This window comes from Chaetodon trifascialis, chromosome 16, assembly GCF_039877785.1.
Source record: "Chaetodon trifascialis isolate fChaTrf1 chromosome 16, fChaTrf1.hap1, whole genome shotgun sequence".
Lineage (NCBI taxonomy): Eukaryota > Metazoa > Chordata > Actinopteri > Chaetodontiformes > Chaetodontidae > Chaetodon > Chaetodon trifascialis.
The window spans coordinates 18,353,982-18,369,829 of record NC_092071.1 but is presented as its reverse complement, the minus strand read 5'-3'; the positions used below and the strand labels follow the sequence as shown (position 1 = coordinate 18,369,829).

The 15,848-nt window shown below is 41.3% G+C and overlaps 1 protein-coding gene across 1 annotated transcript; it reads right to left on the bottom strand.

The window, feature by feature from the left end:
* Positions 1 to 5,875: 5,875 nt before the first annotated feature.
* adssl (adenylosuccinate synthase, like) lies at positions 5,876 to 13,329 on the bottom strand. Its single transcript, XM_070983253.1, has 13 exons — positions 13,039 to 13,329; positions 12,330 to 12,432; positions 11,355 to 11,423; positions 11,131 to 11,181; positions 10,988 to 11,054; positions 10,735 to 10,842; positions 10,411 to 10,492; positions 10,198 to 10,324; positions 9,957 to 10,111; positions 8,223 to 8,347; positions 8,025 to 8,122; positions 6,919 to 7,068; positions 5,876 to 6,812 (listed from the first exon to the last, which is right to left on the bottom strand). Exons 1-13 carry the CDS (start codon positions 13,270 to 13,272, stop codon positions 6,760 to 6,762), a joined length of 1,422 nt encoding a protein of 473 aa, XP_070839354.1. The 5' UTR covers positions 13,273 to 13,329; the 3' UTR covers positions 5,876 to 6,759.
* Positions 13,330 to 15,848: the final 2,519 nt, after the last annotated feature.

Below are 15,848 nucleotides of genomic sequence, written 5' to 3'. Positions count from 1 at the left end.
ACAGTAGTTCATGAATTAATTAAAGAACATGATGCATTTTTATGTTTAACACCCTGTGTTATTAAATTAATAGCATAATATTGGTATAGTGATCACACTCAGGTATGTAATGCCTTTTAGCCTTCTCATACATGAGCTGAGTTTGAATAACTGCAGGGATTTCTGTTCCCTTTAAACACAGTTTCACTACATCCTCACTTATAAGCTACAGTCCATTCAGCCCACTTGTTAAATGCTCAAATCATATAAATCATAATTTTAATACATTCATGTTTTTCAAGTTTCAGCCTTATTTACAACTAGACATGCTAGCGGTTGTTTGAGGCTGCAATGTGCTTTGATATGAGCTTCTATCAGCATGCTAACATGCTAACACTAACAATGCTACCATGCAACTGCAACACAGGTACTGTATAATATTGACCACACATACATCCTAGCTTAGCATGGCTGCATGCTAACATTTGCAAAAGTTAGCTGAAAAGTCACCAGATAGGATTCATCATCTGGGAACCGTGAATATGTTCACTAAATTACATCCATTCAATACTTGTTGAGAGATGATCAGTCAGGACTGAAGTGATGGAGCGACAGGCCGATCGACTGCTGCTGCTAGCATAGCTAATAATAAAAATGTTCGTTGCTATTTTCTTTCATATTTTTGGTATTGCAAGTAAACTAAACAGCTGACGCTTAATGGGAACGGATTTTCTCCACTGGTAATATTTTCTGTTATTTTACTGTTCTTGCATAAACAATATAAGTAATCGTTCATCATTGAACTGGTATAAAGACAGCACTAAAGTCAAGTTGTGTAAAAGACAGAAATGAAAGTAACATTTTTCTTATTTTTGAAAGACAGAAAACTAAGATTGTTAAGCCAAATAGGCGCGTACCCAAGACATTGCTCAGTCAGAGCCAGCCATCACTGTCTGTGGAGACCAAATATATGAGTGCGTTACTCAGCTAAACAAACCTTTTAAAGGAAAACTAACACAAACAGGAGTTTGATGCTGAGCCGTTAAAGCCCTTACCCATGTCATCAATCACTAAAATAGCTTCTTTGTTTCAGCATCAAAACTTTGTGTGGAGCCATGCAGACCCATGCTGCCTCCTGACAGACTCATTGTTCCTGCTTTTGAAAAAAGTTCATCCTAATCAGGAGTGAAAAGTAACAGATTATTGCTCACAGATTCAGAGACGGGCTGTTTGTTAGGACATGCATATAAATGGTTATTGTCTGGACGCCATGTTCAATCCTTTTACAGTGACCTTGTTACTAGCTCCAGTTCTAAGTTCCTTTTAGTATACAATACCTCAGCTCACCCCACTTCGCCTGATATATTACCTTGGCACATTACGCTGGCAGCAATCACTGAGAACAACACAACAGAAATATATGCTTTTGCTGCAAGGAGAAAAAAACCTGGACTTACACACAAATTTCAGGACAGCTGAGAAGAGCTGGAGATCAGAAAGGTCCCAGCAAACATGAGATACCTGTGCTACATGAACATGAAGTGGTCTGAATGAGCTCTGTGCTGCTTGTCTGTTCACAGATTTTCTACCTGTGAAGTCAGAGGTGGTGTTTATGGGAGAAATCACGGCGTTGGACGTTACTGAGTGAAGAGGTGGTGTGCAGCTGTTCTGCTGTGTCACTGCAACTCTCCCTCTAGTGAGTAATTTGAAGCCACCAAAAAACATCTGTAACAGCCAGAAGCTACCTGAATGTAGAAAAAGCCTCATTCAGACTTTGAAATATATCTACAGACGAGTCTATAAATGTCACATTTGAATTAGGATTTAAAAGCCAACTGAGGTCGGATGTTGTCATCCCTTTTTGCAGTCAATAATAATGTCAACGTGTTGTTTATGAGTTGTTTTTAAATGGTTGTTTATCACTAAAAGGAAGGAAAAAAGGCTCATATCAGAAATACTCCTTTTCCTCTGAGCCTCTGGAGGGGCGGGTCTGTGTTTGATTGACAGCAGCTGGCAGGCTGAGCCCCGCAGAACAACAGGCAAAGTAAACAAACCTGCACTGTAGCTTACAAGTCACGAGCTGGCGGCATGTTGTCAGCAGTGGTGCTGAACACTGCAGCTGAGCAGCTAACAAGCTAACTGATGCTAGCAGTGCGCTCTTCCCCACTGAATGTTTAATTTTGGATTAATTTGATTTCAATTGGATATTCAATATTTAAATGGTAAAATGATGTAAACTGTACCTGATGTACTATTTGATTCTAACATATCAAGAACTGGTGTTACTCTGATGTTCGTGTCACGTCTTTGTATTCAAATATAGTTTATTTCAAGCATGATTCACTGAGCAAATTCAACCAAAATAGATTCTCTGAACATTTTTTGTAATTAAAGAGATTCAAATTTTCTCCCACATGCATATTAAGCACCACTGCAGCCCTCTGGGAAGTGGAACAAAACAACCTGCCAGCCATATACACACTGTCACACTATGTTGCTCTACTGATCAGCACATTGGCAGATCTATCACATTTGATTGGATGACATGTTTGATGACATCTTCATAAGCCAGATGAGCTGGCAACTGTTTACAGGAACCAAAAGGGGTGGGATTTCATGTAGCATAAACACACAGATCAATGCAGTTTTTACATGTAGCGCATCAGCACAGATGATGAAACAAAGGTACAAAAAAAAAGAAAATTTTCATATCAGGTACCATTAAGCAAGGAAAATACTCAGCTTACATATAAAATGTGCACTGCTTGACATACAGGACATTAATTCAGTAAGTGATGTAGCCTACTAACAGTGTTAGGTGTAATAAACAGATGGCCACTCATCACTCATCAAGCACATTGTGTTATAATGTGTGTAGATGCATTTGTAAAAGGAGCATTTGTATTTCATAATGATGGACCTTGACACATCTTTCTCCATCTTTTCCAGCAAATACTTTGTACTTGATCGCTATTGCTGAGCAGCAGAATTGGATTTATTCTATGCACTCACCAAATAAACTGTTAAACACATTTAGCCCCTTCAATTCAATCTGCGTGAGAGCTGCTGTCTCCCTGTTCTTATCAAAACTGAACACAGTCCAACAGCAATGAAACAGGTGTCTTATTGCTTGAGCAACATAAATCACAACACGGCGCTGTATGTGGAAGGTTTGCAGAAACGAATAGAGTGATTATTATGAGGAAAAATGAATAAATGATCAATGTTAATCAGAAAGCTCTGTGGAATAGATGGGGATGAATACTGCAGGAAAGGCAAAATTTGGGCCTTTTTTGACTTGCTCACACAAAAAACTCTCTCTCCTACTGCATAAATCATGGTCAAAACTCCTCTGATGCTTCGTCATTGTAAATAATTCAAGAATGGGAATACTCCAAAATACTAACATGACTGTACAGTTTCCACTTAAAGGTCACTCTAGTATCAAAAATGAACTGGATCTGTACAAACCTCGACATCACAGTGGGCATTCTTTTCCCACGATCATGCTGGCAGGCAGATTTCTTTTGCTTGCTCTGTGTATTAGTAATTCTGCCTCATTGGTTTCTGTTCATATGACACATTACTGGACAAAATCAGCTGTGAAATCCATCAAGCTCCTCATCACACATGCAAAGACAATAGAAAATCTAAGAATCCTTACTTCTTTTTGGTTGACGGCTTCAATTCCAGGTGTCCTTTTAATTCTATGTGTAGTGATATGAAGATTAATTAAGGTCCAGCCAGTGGAGGAAAAACAGGAGACGGATTTTGGAAAGAGATGTGAGAAGAGATGAAGATCTGAAAGGAGGCTAACCTTGAATGAAACATCAAAATGATTGACCTGATGAGAAATGTGCTCCCAATTACAAGTAAAGGCAGGTGGTAGTAAACAAAAGAGAGGAGGCAAGGGGCCAGGCAGAAACGTGAGGAGGAGGAGGAGGAGGAGGAGGAGGAGGAGGAGGACACGCTATTATGAGCACTTTATTTTCAATTAAGCCCTCTTGCATCTCCTGTAAGCTCACTTTCTGCCATTTTTGATGATGCAGGGACTTCTTGGACTGGAAATTGATTGGATAGCAAACGTCTGCAACTTTGTTCATTTAAGGGAAGATGCACTTTAAACACGCAGTAGAAGAAGAACATCTGAAAAATACATTTTTTTATTCTAAAGGTCAGCAGCACAAAAAACAGCAAGTCCAGTTGAATGAATGAATTAAATGACATTTTCAAACACAGCTAAATGATCTGCAGGCTCCTGTGTTTAAAGGGAAATAAGGTACTTTGATTTGCACTCTGTGAAGTGGTGGATGTTCACATTTTAAACTCCTCAAACTCTTTTAGAGTTTACAGTAATGGCCTGATGGTTTTGCATAGCCACACCTGTGTCACAGCATGTTAACCTGTGCATTAATCATCCAAAGGCACATCCTCCCCTCAACATAACATTGATATTACATAACTTACAAGCACATCTCCGCCCAACACCAACCAGAGTCTAATCGGCCAGAATAGCTGGAAACACCTGTGTGGGTGTGCAGCACCTTTAATGCATTAGAAAGACTGGAATATCTGAGAAGCTCCAGTACAAAGTTACACCTCTAATCGATTTGCCAAGGAATCCACTTTACGCTTTAATCTAATACGTCCCGGCCCTGAAAAGCTTTTAAAATGTGAGAGGAAGTCAGCATAACTAAGAAGGGTGCAAAGTAGGCCTAATAAAGAGTGAGCGAAACATATTAGAGGCTGGAAGGTGTGTGAAGGTGCAGGAGACAAGAGGACAGATATCTGTCTGCTACATGTCTCCCTCACACAAGCATTGACTCGTGATGTATGGCAGCGCTGGAGGAGGAGGCCTGTGAGTGAGGACACGCAGTTACTGAGAACGTCTCATTGAAGAAGTCTGTACCAAAGCCACTATTACAGAGCTCTTTGGGGCTCTCTGGGGTTTGTTTAACGGAGAGCACCGACATTCAACTACAAAATGTCCTGCTCAGTAAATATCTTGGGCATAATTTCACAAAACAAACAAAAAATAAAAGGTCTGAAAACCCTTTTTCAGTCAGCGTTATACTCTGAGCAGCACGGTCCTACAATTCATCTGTTTGCAGAATCCTGATGAATAAATGAAAAACAATTTTATCAACTACAAGATTGGGACATTTCTACCGGTAGCTTCCTTTAAAGCTACGTTTGCTTATTTTTGACCACCTGTGGGGCAGCGCAACAAGCAGAAACACAACTTTGACGTACTGTTACCTTGTAAAGTTGATGGAGCAAATATTATTTCAGCAAACCGTTGACTCTACACATTCAGCAGCTGTGGAGCAACATTAGCATTCATGCTTCTGGCCACCTGACAAACTGCTTTCAGCTCCGTCTTTGGTTTCTACCAACTCCTGGGGGAAATATCTGGTATTTGTGGCAAATTTTGTCTGTCTGCCAACCACTGCTGGGCTGCATCTGGGAACAACACTGATGAGAGCAACAAAAATGAACCAAATCAGTCAAGTTACGAGTCCCAAAACCACAACAATAAACTGAAAGACACTTCAGACGCTCTGTAGACCTGAGACGAAGAGCAGGGACATTCTCTGTGAGTTTATCACTACGAGACACTCCTCTCATATCACGCATATCCATTTGATCTGTCAATAATATAAATATTGATCAGAGCAACTTAAAACTTGCTTACATTTGGTTGTGGAGGCATTCAGTCATTTTTACATTTTACATTAATACATTTACATTTTACATACATTTTTACTTCTAAAGTCATACAAGAAGTTTAATAATAATAATAATAATAATAATAATAATAATAATAACATGAGAGAATAAAGTGTGGCTGTACATCAGGAGCACAATGTCAGAAAAAACAATAAGAAACACTAAATATTAGTTTCCTTTTATTGATAACAGCAAGCTGAGCAAGAGTCTTTTATATTATTGACAATGAATGAAATGGCATTAGGAACTCACTGAGATGTACTCTGGTACATTATTGCCTATTGGCCATTTTCTTTACATTTACACAAACGTCTCAAATACCAGTCAATGCCTCTATGTGAACGTGGAATTTCTATCTATTTTTCCTCAGTTATCCTGAAGAAAACATCTGTTCCCAGATGCTTAGTGTTGACTTATCGTCTTGAGGATGATTTAAAAATCAGTATTCAGTCCAACAATCATCATGAAAATACTGTCACAAACTTAACAACTGAGATGCATTCATGTTTTTAAAGTGTTTTTAAAACGATTCAGTAGAAAAGGTCACAATCGTACTGATTGCATCATGGCTTTCAATCATTTTTCCATCTCATTACAAAGCCTGAAAATAATAACTTTTGTTTATTGTGATGCCCTTTAACATGAAGGCTTCTGCAGCTGTTCACCAATGGCTCTTTAAATATATGTATATATAAACTAGCATGATGAAAAGACATCAGGTCAGGTTAATTAGCCTCAAACACTTAAAAAAAATTAGCTGTGCTTCACTGTGGAATGGAATAAAGACTGATTGATCCATTTGCATCAGGTTCTAAAAATTAACACCTGAATAAATATAGAAAACATTTTGTGGAATGCACAAATTCTAACTAAGAGGAATTATTGTCAATGTGATGCACAAGCAGCAACTTTAAGTTTCACAATTAGCCTTGCTGGTGTAATCTTTCCTATAGGACAGAGTTTGCATTTGAAATCCCTCTGGTAATCCTATGAAAACCTGAAATGAACATGTGAGCCGTCTCTGAGCCGGACTCCAGGTCTGCAGGTGGATCAAAACAGTTTGATCATGCTCTCTCTGGACTTGCCGACTCCAACCCACTTCACTGAAATGAGAGGAAAAACAAGATAAGATGCGAGTGGCAGGTTTGGCACAGTGGAGAACAGATTGGCTGCAATTTCTCTATTAGTGTAAAGTGCCTCTTTACGGACCTGGCACTTGCAGGAAGTCCTCGATGAACTGAATGTAGTTTTGGGCCTGTGACGGCAGCTCCTCGAAGCTCCGAGCTGCCTCGGTACTGCAGCACCAGCCGGGCAACGTCTCATACTCCACTGAGACCCGCGTCAAAACGTCCATGTTTGCTACAACAGAAGCAGGTCAATAACACTGAGTGACTGATGAAATGTTTCTCCTCTGGCTCCTGAGTGTAGATCTAATTGTTGAAAGTCTGCAGCACAACAAGAAAGCACTTGGAGAAGCACATCTGGGTCAGGAAAAGAGCCACTTCATCACACATCCAGCACATTAACCGCAAACATGACAAATGTATGAGGGAGATCAGTGCTAACATTCAGAGAGAAGCCGTCACATCATCCTCTGATTCATTAGCTTAACAATTCAATTTGCTCCATTCAGAGATTCAGTAGACAAAGGCCACTTCAAATCTGCTGCAAAATAGATTTTTTAAAACGCAGCTGCATCATTTCCTGCAAGCAAAAGCTGACCCACGTAAAATAAGACATTAAAGAGCATAAAAGCTACGTTTATTCATCTGAAACCAAATTCTACGATATAGCTGACAATAAGAATCCCTTTAATAGATACAAGACCTCTGCTGGCTTTACTGTAACTGTGTCTGCATTCAGACTTTGTGGACAGATAATCAGTCAAAGATTAAGACATCAAGCAAACATTTAGTCCTTAACATCGCACTCATGCAGTTAATCTAGAAAATAAATCAAGCATTTTGATAACAGACCCATCGAGTCTTTATTTAAGTAATTCCAGCTTCTCAAAGCTTAATACCATTGTTTCATGTGTTTTATATGGCTCTATATGTTACTGAGAAGTGTGTATCTTTGGGGTTTGGGCTGTAGGTCAGACACAAAAAGCTATTTGAAGATGAGTTTCTGGAATTTGTGAAGCACATTTTTCATTATTTTCAGGTATTTGAATGAATTTATTGAAAACCTTCTTGACAGTGTCACCAAACTCTGTCCCCACTTTGAAGCAACACTAACACCTCATTTGGAGTAATTAAACTAATCCTTGTTCTGTCATGGGCAGAGAAAGAAACATCTTAGTGGGAATAACCTACCGGGGAAACTTGGCAGAGGTTTTCCATCCACCTTGTAGGCCACGCCCACTTTAATCTCCGGCAGCGTGTCCAAAATGTCCAGCTTCGTCAGAGCAATTCTGCAAAAAAAAAACAAAAAAAAAAAAACACAAGTCGCTCTGTGAACGGTGCTCGATGAAGCTCGTGTCTAAACTGTAACACCAGCAGGTGATTCCTTACGCAGAGAAGCCATTGACCATGTGGGCGTATCTGACCAAAATCAGGTCCAGCCAACCACAACGCCTCCTCCTGCCCGTCGTCACACCGAACTCTCTCCCTCTAGACTGTAACAGATCTCCAGTCTCCTAAAATACAACAAGAAGTGCACAGTCAACTGAGAGTCGAAGGAAAAACAAAATCAGCCCAGACAATTCAGCCTTTTAAAGGGACGGCGCATTGACTTGATACTTTTATTTAATTAGGGATCGTCATCTGAGCACATGCCTGTTTCCTGTAACATCCTGTTTCACACACTTACTTGTGGACCACACTCCTCTACTGTCAACCACTGAGCAGCTGGGGGTGAAGTGTCTTGTTAAAGTGCATATCGCTGGCAGAGTCTGCACAAGTCTACTTCTGTGACCTCAAGGCTGAAGCTGCAGACTGCACCTGAAAATCTGGTGATGTCACTGAGGTCTGTGCAGCTCACAGGAGAATCAGCGTGACTGGGACCTCAGTGTGAGAGGTCAAGTCACGCACAGGTAACTGTCACACTGTGGCTCGTACAGTGAGCTTAAGTGAAGCGGTTATTGAACAGGGATACAAAGGTGAGATGATTTCCTCACTCTCACAGCTATGACACCATAGAGGTGGACTACAGAGAGACATGAATGGGTTTGCTAAAGCCAGAGTTTCAGTGTCATGTCAAACCTGGTTAGATCACCACGTTAGCTTATGCTGCACAGCTAACCTACTCCAGAGGAGTTAAGAGTTTCAGATTTAAGTCAGCGATTAAAGGCACTGCACAGACACTGTAGACCACTGCGGTATTGCAGCTAAAAGAACACCGATTAGAAAACTGATTAGTCTATTGATACTTATCACAGGCAATTTTCAATCAATAGAATTCATTTCACTTTGATGTGGCAGCCAAAACCTTAAGTGATTTCCACGTGTCCTTCATTATGGGATAGTTTCAGAGCTAAATGCAATTCCTGTGGATAGTGTTCAAATATGCTGTATCAGGTTTAGTGAAGAGCTCTACAATGATCAGCTGTCACAGAAGGAAACAGGAGGACTGACAGTGAACTAAAGTGCTAAAATCATTACATTTACTAACAAATTCACACCATTAGCAGTTTTCTACCATTCAGCAACACTTGCTGTAGCATTTTGTTATATTCTTCATAACTCTCCATTACGACAACCTGTTCCTACTGAATGAGGCGGCACGCTATCATCCATTCTTTGCAGAAGAAAAGTCAAAAGACGCACCAAATGCCTCTTTTTAAAGGGAACGCACACGGAGCCTCACGAAAAAAAAACCTGGGTTAACAAAGAAAGTTGATATCTGCTGTCATGATGGCCATTATCTTTGACTGGGGTTTTAGGTTTTGTCGGGCAAGCTAATACAAAGAAAAGCTGTTGTGTCAGATTTGCTCCGTGGTTCACCCCTCAGGTGTCCTGGTTCAGTCATATATTGTTTCAAGTCTAACATTGTTAGAGGTATTGCATTAATCTTTCTATAATAATGACATAACCTTTTAAATATTAGCTTTCATGTTCAAAACTGTCAATGAGGACGAAGCTGAGTCTGTATGCAACCCATGAACCACGTCAACAAACTCAACTCACCTGAACAGAATAATAATAATAAACGTTTCAGCTTGATATCATTTGTCTCTACTTAGCAAGATCTGTTACATTAATACAATGAAGTAAAGGCTTTTTTTCTCCAAATGTGTCTTTACTCACATTATCCTGCTCTGTTGGGAAAGCACCAACGCCCACCCGGGTGGTGTACGCTTTGACAACGCCGTACACGCGGCCAACATACGATGGAGGCACGCCCAGACCAGTGCACACTCCGCCCACGGTGCAGTTAGAAGACGTCACGAAAGGATACGTCCCTGAACGGAGAAATGATCTGTTACCCTGAGGAGGCAAAACATCCATCCATCCTCTTAATTAATTCCACAGGCCGAGTGGTGCTCACCAAAGTCAATATCCAGAAGAGCAGCGTTGGCCCCCTCCACCAGGATTTTCTTGCTGGGCCCAGTAAGAGCTTTGTGCATGAAGTACACCCCGTCAGTCACCAGAGGGCGCAGTCGCTCTGCAAATACCTGAAAAACAACAATTCCATGTACGTGAGTTAAAAACTCTGGATTCTGGCAGTATTTCCTGGCTCCACATGATAACCTGTCCTCACCTTCAGCTGCTCCAGTTCACTGTCAATGTCGATGTTCAGGTTTGGATACATCGTCAGGAAATGTTCTGCCAACAAACGAAACCTGCGAGGAGGACACTGTTCATTAAAGTCCATGCACATCCATCTGTATGCAAACATACCTCCACAAGTTCATTTCACAACATGATCTGCAGCACAGATGATTTAAGGCTTCACTCAAAGTGAATCACAGCCAGTTGTTGCCAGCTGGTGGCAGGACAACACACAGACACTATAATATACAGTCTTTGACACTTTATCTCATTTCATGGTGACATATGAAGACAAAACAAAGAAAACACTCACTTGTCCTCAAAAACCTTGATATCTGCGACAAGGTCACAGACTCGCAGACCGTTCCGAGCAGCTTTGGAGGAGTAGGCAGGACCGATCCCTTTCTTAGTGGTCCCCAAACTGCAGAACCAATGAAAACATATTAATGGCCACAATAAAGTGTTTAATAGAGAATATTCATTCAAACCTGAGAACAAGACACAAAACCCAAACTTCAGCAAAGTCAAGATTTACATGGTGTTTAAACACATTAGAGTGGATTTACTTTTTCCCTTCCTGTTGCTGCCGCTGCTGCTCCTGGATGCCATCGACAGCTTGATGGAAGTTGAACACTAGAGGTGAACAGAGGAGACTGTCAATAAGAGGATGCTTTCAATTCAACGACAGGACGACAGAATCCTTACTCACCGATGTGGGCACGATCAGAAATCTTCAGTCTCTCCTCCCATCCTTGTAATCCTGCAGGCAATACAACAAATGTCAGGTTACACGTTTGCACTACAGCAGACATCTATTGAGTATATGGCAAAGTGTCTTCTTTGGAAAAAGCTCTGTTTACAGATACTGACACTGCTTTCTAAGTACGACAATAAGCTGACCGCACTGCATCTGCAGCATTTAGAAAACTTTACCTTTGCCTTTCTGCAGGTTCTTTTCAGCCTCCTCAAACAGGCCTGGCAGGTGGATCACCACTCCGTTTCCTGAAATGGAAAATTAAACGTTAACAGTCCTCATGAGAAATAACTTCATGCACCATCGATTGAGCCATTTCTTGGAAGTCACAAACTGCTGATGTTTCCCCTGAGGTTTCACTTTGACAAAACAAGCCGTCCTGTTACTTTAACAAGCGTTCCTTTCATGTTTCCTCTTTCCATGGTACTGGAAAGCACAGCTACTTAAAAAGAGGAAATGCAAAATGTAGAAACACGTCAGATTTAAATGACTCTGATTCCAGATCAGTGCAGCAACACTGGGTATATTTGCGCTTAGTTTTTTTTTTTTCCCCCTTTAATTACCCTTTATCTACAGTCACTGTAAGCCTAGAGTTGATTTTTCTATATTTACTCATGCACACTCAGTTTCCTAGCGACACCAAATGCAGTCTGTTACAACAGCACTGCAACATATCCAAATGTCACTTTTTGAGGTATTGAGTCAACCTTGGGGTTATTTGGAGATGGGAGCTTAAGCTGCATTGTGTTCCACAGAGGTTTTTCTGTAATTTAGTCAATGATGTCAATGGGGTGGGCATAACATGAGGAACAAGAGGACTATAAAGAAAACAAACACCACTCTAGATCAGCTTCAATGCACATAAATACTATTACAACCTTCAAGATGGTGAGATTCAGTGCAGGGCTGGTACTGGTTTATAGCACGCTGTAATAACCTGTAAACAGAGTGTATATTGGTTCTTTGTGTATACTCATATATCTACTAATTACTACATACACAGGAACGCTTCCTGAGCTCCATGACACACAACTGATAAGGCCGCTGCTGTGGTTTTCATCCCAACAACGGTTATATACTGATGTTTTATCAGGAACTTTATCTCCCCGCCAACCTCAAGTCTTTCAAAGTAAAACACAAGGACTGTCTCATACCGATGAAGGAGACGGCCTTCTTGTTGAGCACTCCGCTGGGCAGCAGGTGGAAGTCGTACTCCACTGAGTCCACGACCACCGTGTGACCTGCATTGTTGCCTCCCTGCAAACAGTACAAACACTCAGCTTGCTTGTAGGCAGTTTTCTGATTAAACACAACACTCAGAGTGAGACACACAATCCATCATCACTAAGGGCAGGAACAATGTCACAGCTGAACCCCTGTTTCAATGAGAGCAGGGTCAGGGTCTGTCCACGAGTGCTTAGGTTACAAGATAAAAACAATTACGTTTCTGCTAAATGTCACTGGATTGACAGCGAGGAGGGAGAGGAGCAGCTGGGTGACAGCGGGCTGCCGGTGCCTTACATAACACACATAACATGAAGGCTGCATTCACTGGATACGGCTATCAGTACGTGGAGGTCATCTGCTGGATTCAGTCCACATTTTTTTTTTACCACGGCAAAAGATAAAAGCCAAAAGAAAAGCGGGTTAGCAGTGCTCACTAGCATCAACTTAGCACTTCCACTTCCGGGAGGTCAGACAAGGTTGTTGACGTCGCAACCAGGTCATGAATATTTAACGGAAACTAAACGGTTTCGACTTTCACCAAACTAACATCTAACACGTTTTAATAACAATACCACTGTAGGAATTAGTAAGTCTGAATGTTAATTATGAAGTTAAGTCGATTGTGTGGTTGAGTACCTGGCACCTGCATACAATATCCGCATCCATTGCGAGCAAGTCCACAACTTTTCCTTTGCCCTCGTCGCCCCACTGCGCTCCAAGCACGACGGTCACTTTGTTCTGCGGCTCCTTCGGGACACGGAGAGGAGACTCCTGCGAGGCGCTTTCCCGCAGTCGCTTCACCACCGGCTCCCCGTTCAGGGAGACGGTCTCTCGCCCGTTCACGTTAGCCATGGTGCTGTCGGATGCCATGCTGCTGTCCTCCGTCTACAAACCGGAATATCGTTTTACCGCGTTTCTTTGCGTCACAGGAAGTGCTGTTCCGCCACTTCACCGATAGATGGCAGTGTTTCCTTTTATATCCCCAGTTCTGCGGAGTATCACAATGCACCTGTTTAGACGCTTTTGTCGACCTATAAATCATGTAGACTGACTGTAATCCATTAACTGACACAGATATGTTGTATTTAGCTCGGTTTCTTTGTTTTGTTTGAATAATTGTTAAATTAAGCACCCCCTCCGTTGAAGAGACATCGCGAAGAGTACAGGTTTGTGATTCACTCCTGTCCACTTCCGTCTTCGCTTTAATCCACAGGACGGCTTAGCTTCTTCCTGGGAAACTGACTCAGTGTGCATTACGATTTGCGTTTATTAACGCATAGGTGACAGCAAACGCAGCAATTTCAACTTGTGTGTGTGTGTATATTAGCAAGCCCCCGCCATCCCAGGTCATACTGCTCTTATACTTTTTTTTTTTTTCTTTCCATAGTCCAATACAGATGTGCATTTCATGAAAACACTTCAAAGCGACACAAAGTGCACTGGCTTCCTGGACCACATGTCCTCATATCTGTCTCGCCATACAGTTGCTGTAATTTTTAGTGATTTGTGGTTTCATGCATGAGTAAACTAAGCGGTTTTTGTTGTAATTTTGTGATAACGTGTTCATGTGCTGTTCACTGTGTGCAGTCACTGTGACCACTTTCAGTCCATAAACCACTGAAGATGATATTCAGATCAGGTGACTGGATTTGTCTGCTCTTCACTTACCTGCCACATGCTTGAAGTGGAGGTCAAAATATCATCATTGAGTCTAGATCAGTGTTCTCTACCCATGACATTGCTTTTGAAAGCATTGATCAGATGAGCAGAATCACACACTGTATTATAAGGACAACAACCCATCACTGTTTATGACGTCTTGTGCTGGATAAAGCACAGCGATAAAGCACAGCAATAAATGCTGATGCATGCAAACACACAAACTAGCTCCTGAGAAATAACAATTTTGTTGTTTTGATGATTAATCCTCAGCAACAACAAACGTGCCATTTTTCGAAATGCTGAATTATTAATAGAACAGTAAGCAAAGTGAACATTTGATGGCCGTTTTCTATCATTGTTGCTTGATGATGATGTCGTAAACACATTAGCTTTTTATTTGCAGGCTGCATTTCAATTAAGGACACACTACATAGCATTTTATAACATCATATATTCAGAAAACATCAATTATCAAGTTATTTTCCATGTTGACAACTCGTAATTTATTCAATTTCTAGATACACATGATCCGTGTATGTGAAATTCAGCCTCATTTTTGTGAGCTCAGGCCTTCCAAAATGTCAAAGAGACTGCAACAGCTTGTTTCCATGAGGCTTAAACTGCAGTGGAGAAGCACTGATTCTCCCTCATCTCACTTTCTTTTAAACATGCTCCATAAATGTTTGTACTGAGGTCATTTCATCTTTGCTATTCCTTTAATGCGCTTGCAATTATTAGTATATCATAATCATGTTTCCGTAACTTTTGCAATCTGCCTTATTTTTTTAATTTGTGCATATTCAAGGTAAGCTTTTTGTTAAATGCGCTGCTGAATGCACTTGACGTTCTTTGGCAACCGAAATTAATCTTACCGAAACCAAAAGGAGACAAATGACAGACTCATCCATGCACAAAGCACCACATTCAGACTTTATTCATTGTAAATGATGTTTCATAAACAGTGATTCATTTAACAATCCCAATTGGCTCTTTGATGCAGCGGCTGTAAACATATCCATGAAACCCAAACCTTCTTTTTGTTAGTGTCTGCACATGATCAGAGGGACAAACGCAGCAGTGGCCTACAGAACTGACAGGCAGATGTTACAATCACTGGCTGTCAATTCATAGGTCATCACCTTGTGCCCCATCGAGACTCTCAATCAGGCGAGGTGAAATTATCCCAGGAATAAAAACAGGGCAAGAGGATCTTCATTAACACACGAGCTGAGGCTTCAGTGTTGTGCTTGGCGGCTCTCTGCAGGTAACAGCACCTCCACTGGAACAGACCCAGCTTCCACATGGAGTTGCTGTTACATCCAGCAAGCAGCACAATCCTCATCAGCGACAGATTCTCCAGTCATCACGTTAGAGATAGACCAACCCATAGTAAGCTCACACTTCCAGTCACTTCAGGGGGCATCCGGTGCTGCTGTAGAGATACCTTAGATGAGAAAGAGAGAAAGAGGAGAAAAGGAGCAAGAGGAGGCACAGACGTTAACAGAATTTGGACTTGGAGGCAGCTGCTTTAGTACGTGAAGAGTCTCCACTTGCAGGTGACTTTGACCTGCCAATTTCCTCCTCCCAGTTTTATTGCCTGAAGTAAACGGCATCATTGCTCACACTCTTCCAACAGCCCGGCCAAAGGGCCAAGGCCTGGACAGATAACACAGATTTTATGGTAGTTGTCAACATGAGGGCACTTTTCAATATGTGAATATCTGGGTGTGTCTGACCTATGTACCTGCAGGCTCTGCATTTCCTGCTCACGCTGACATTTGTCC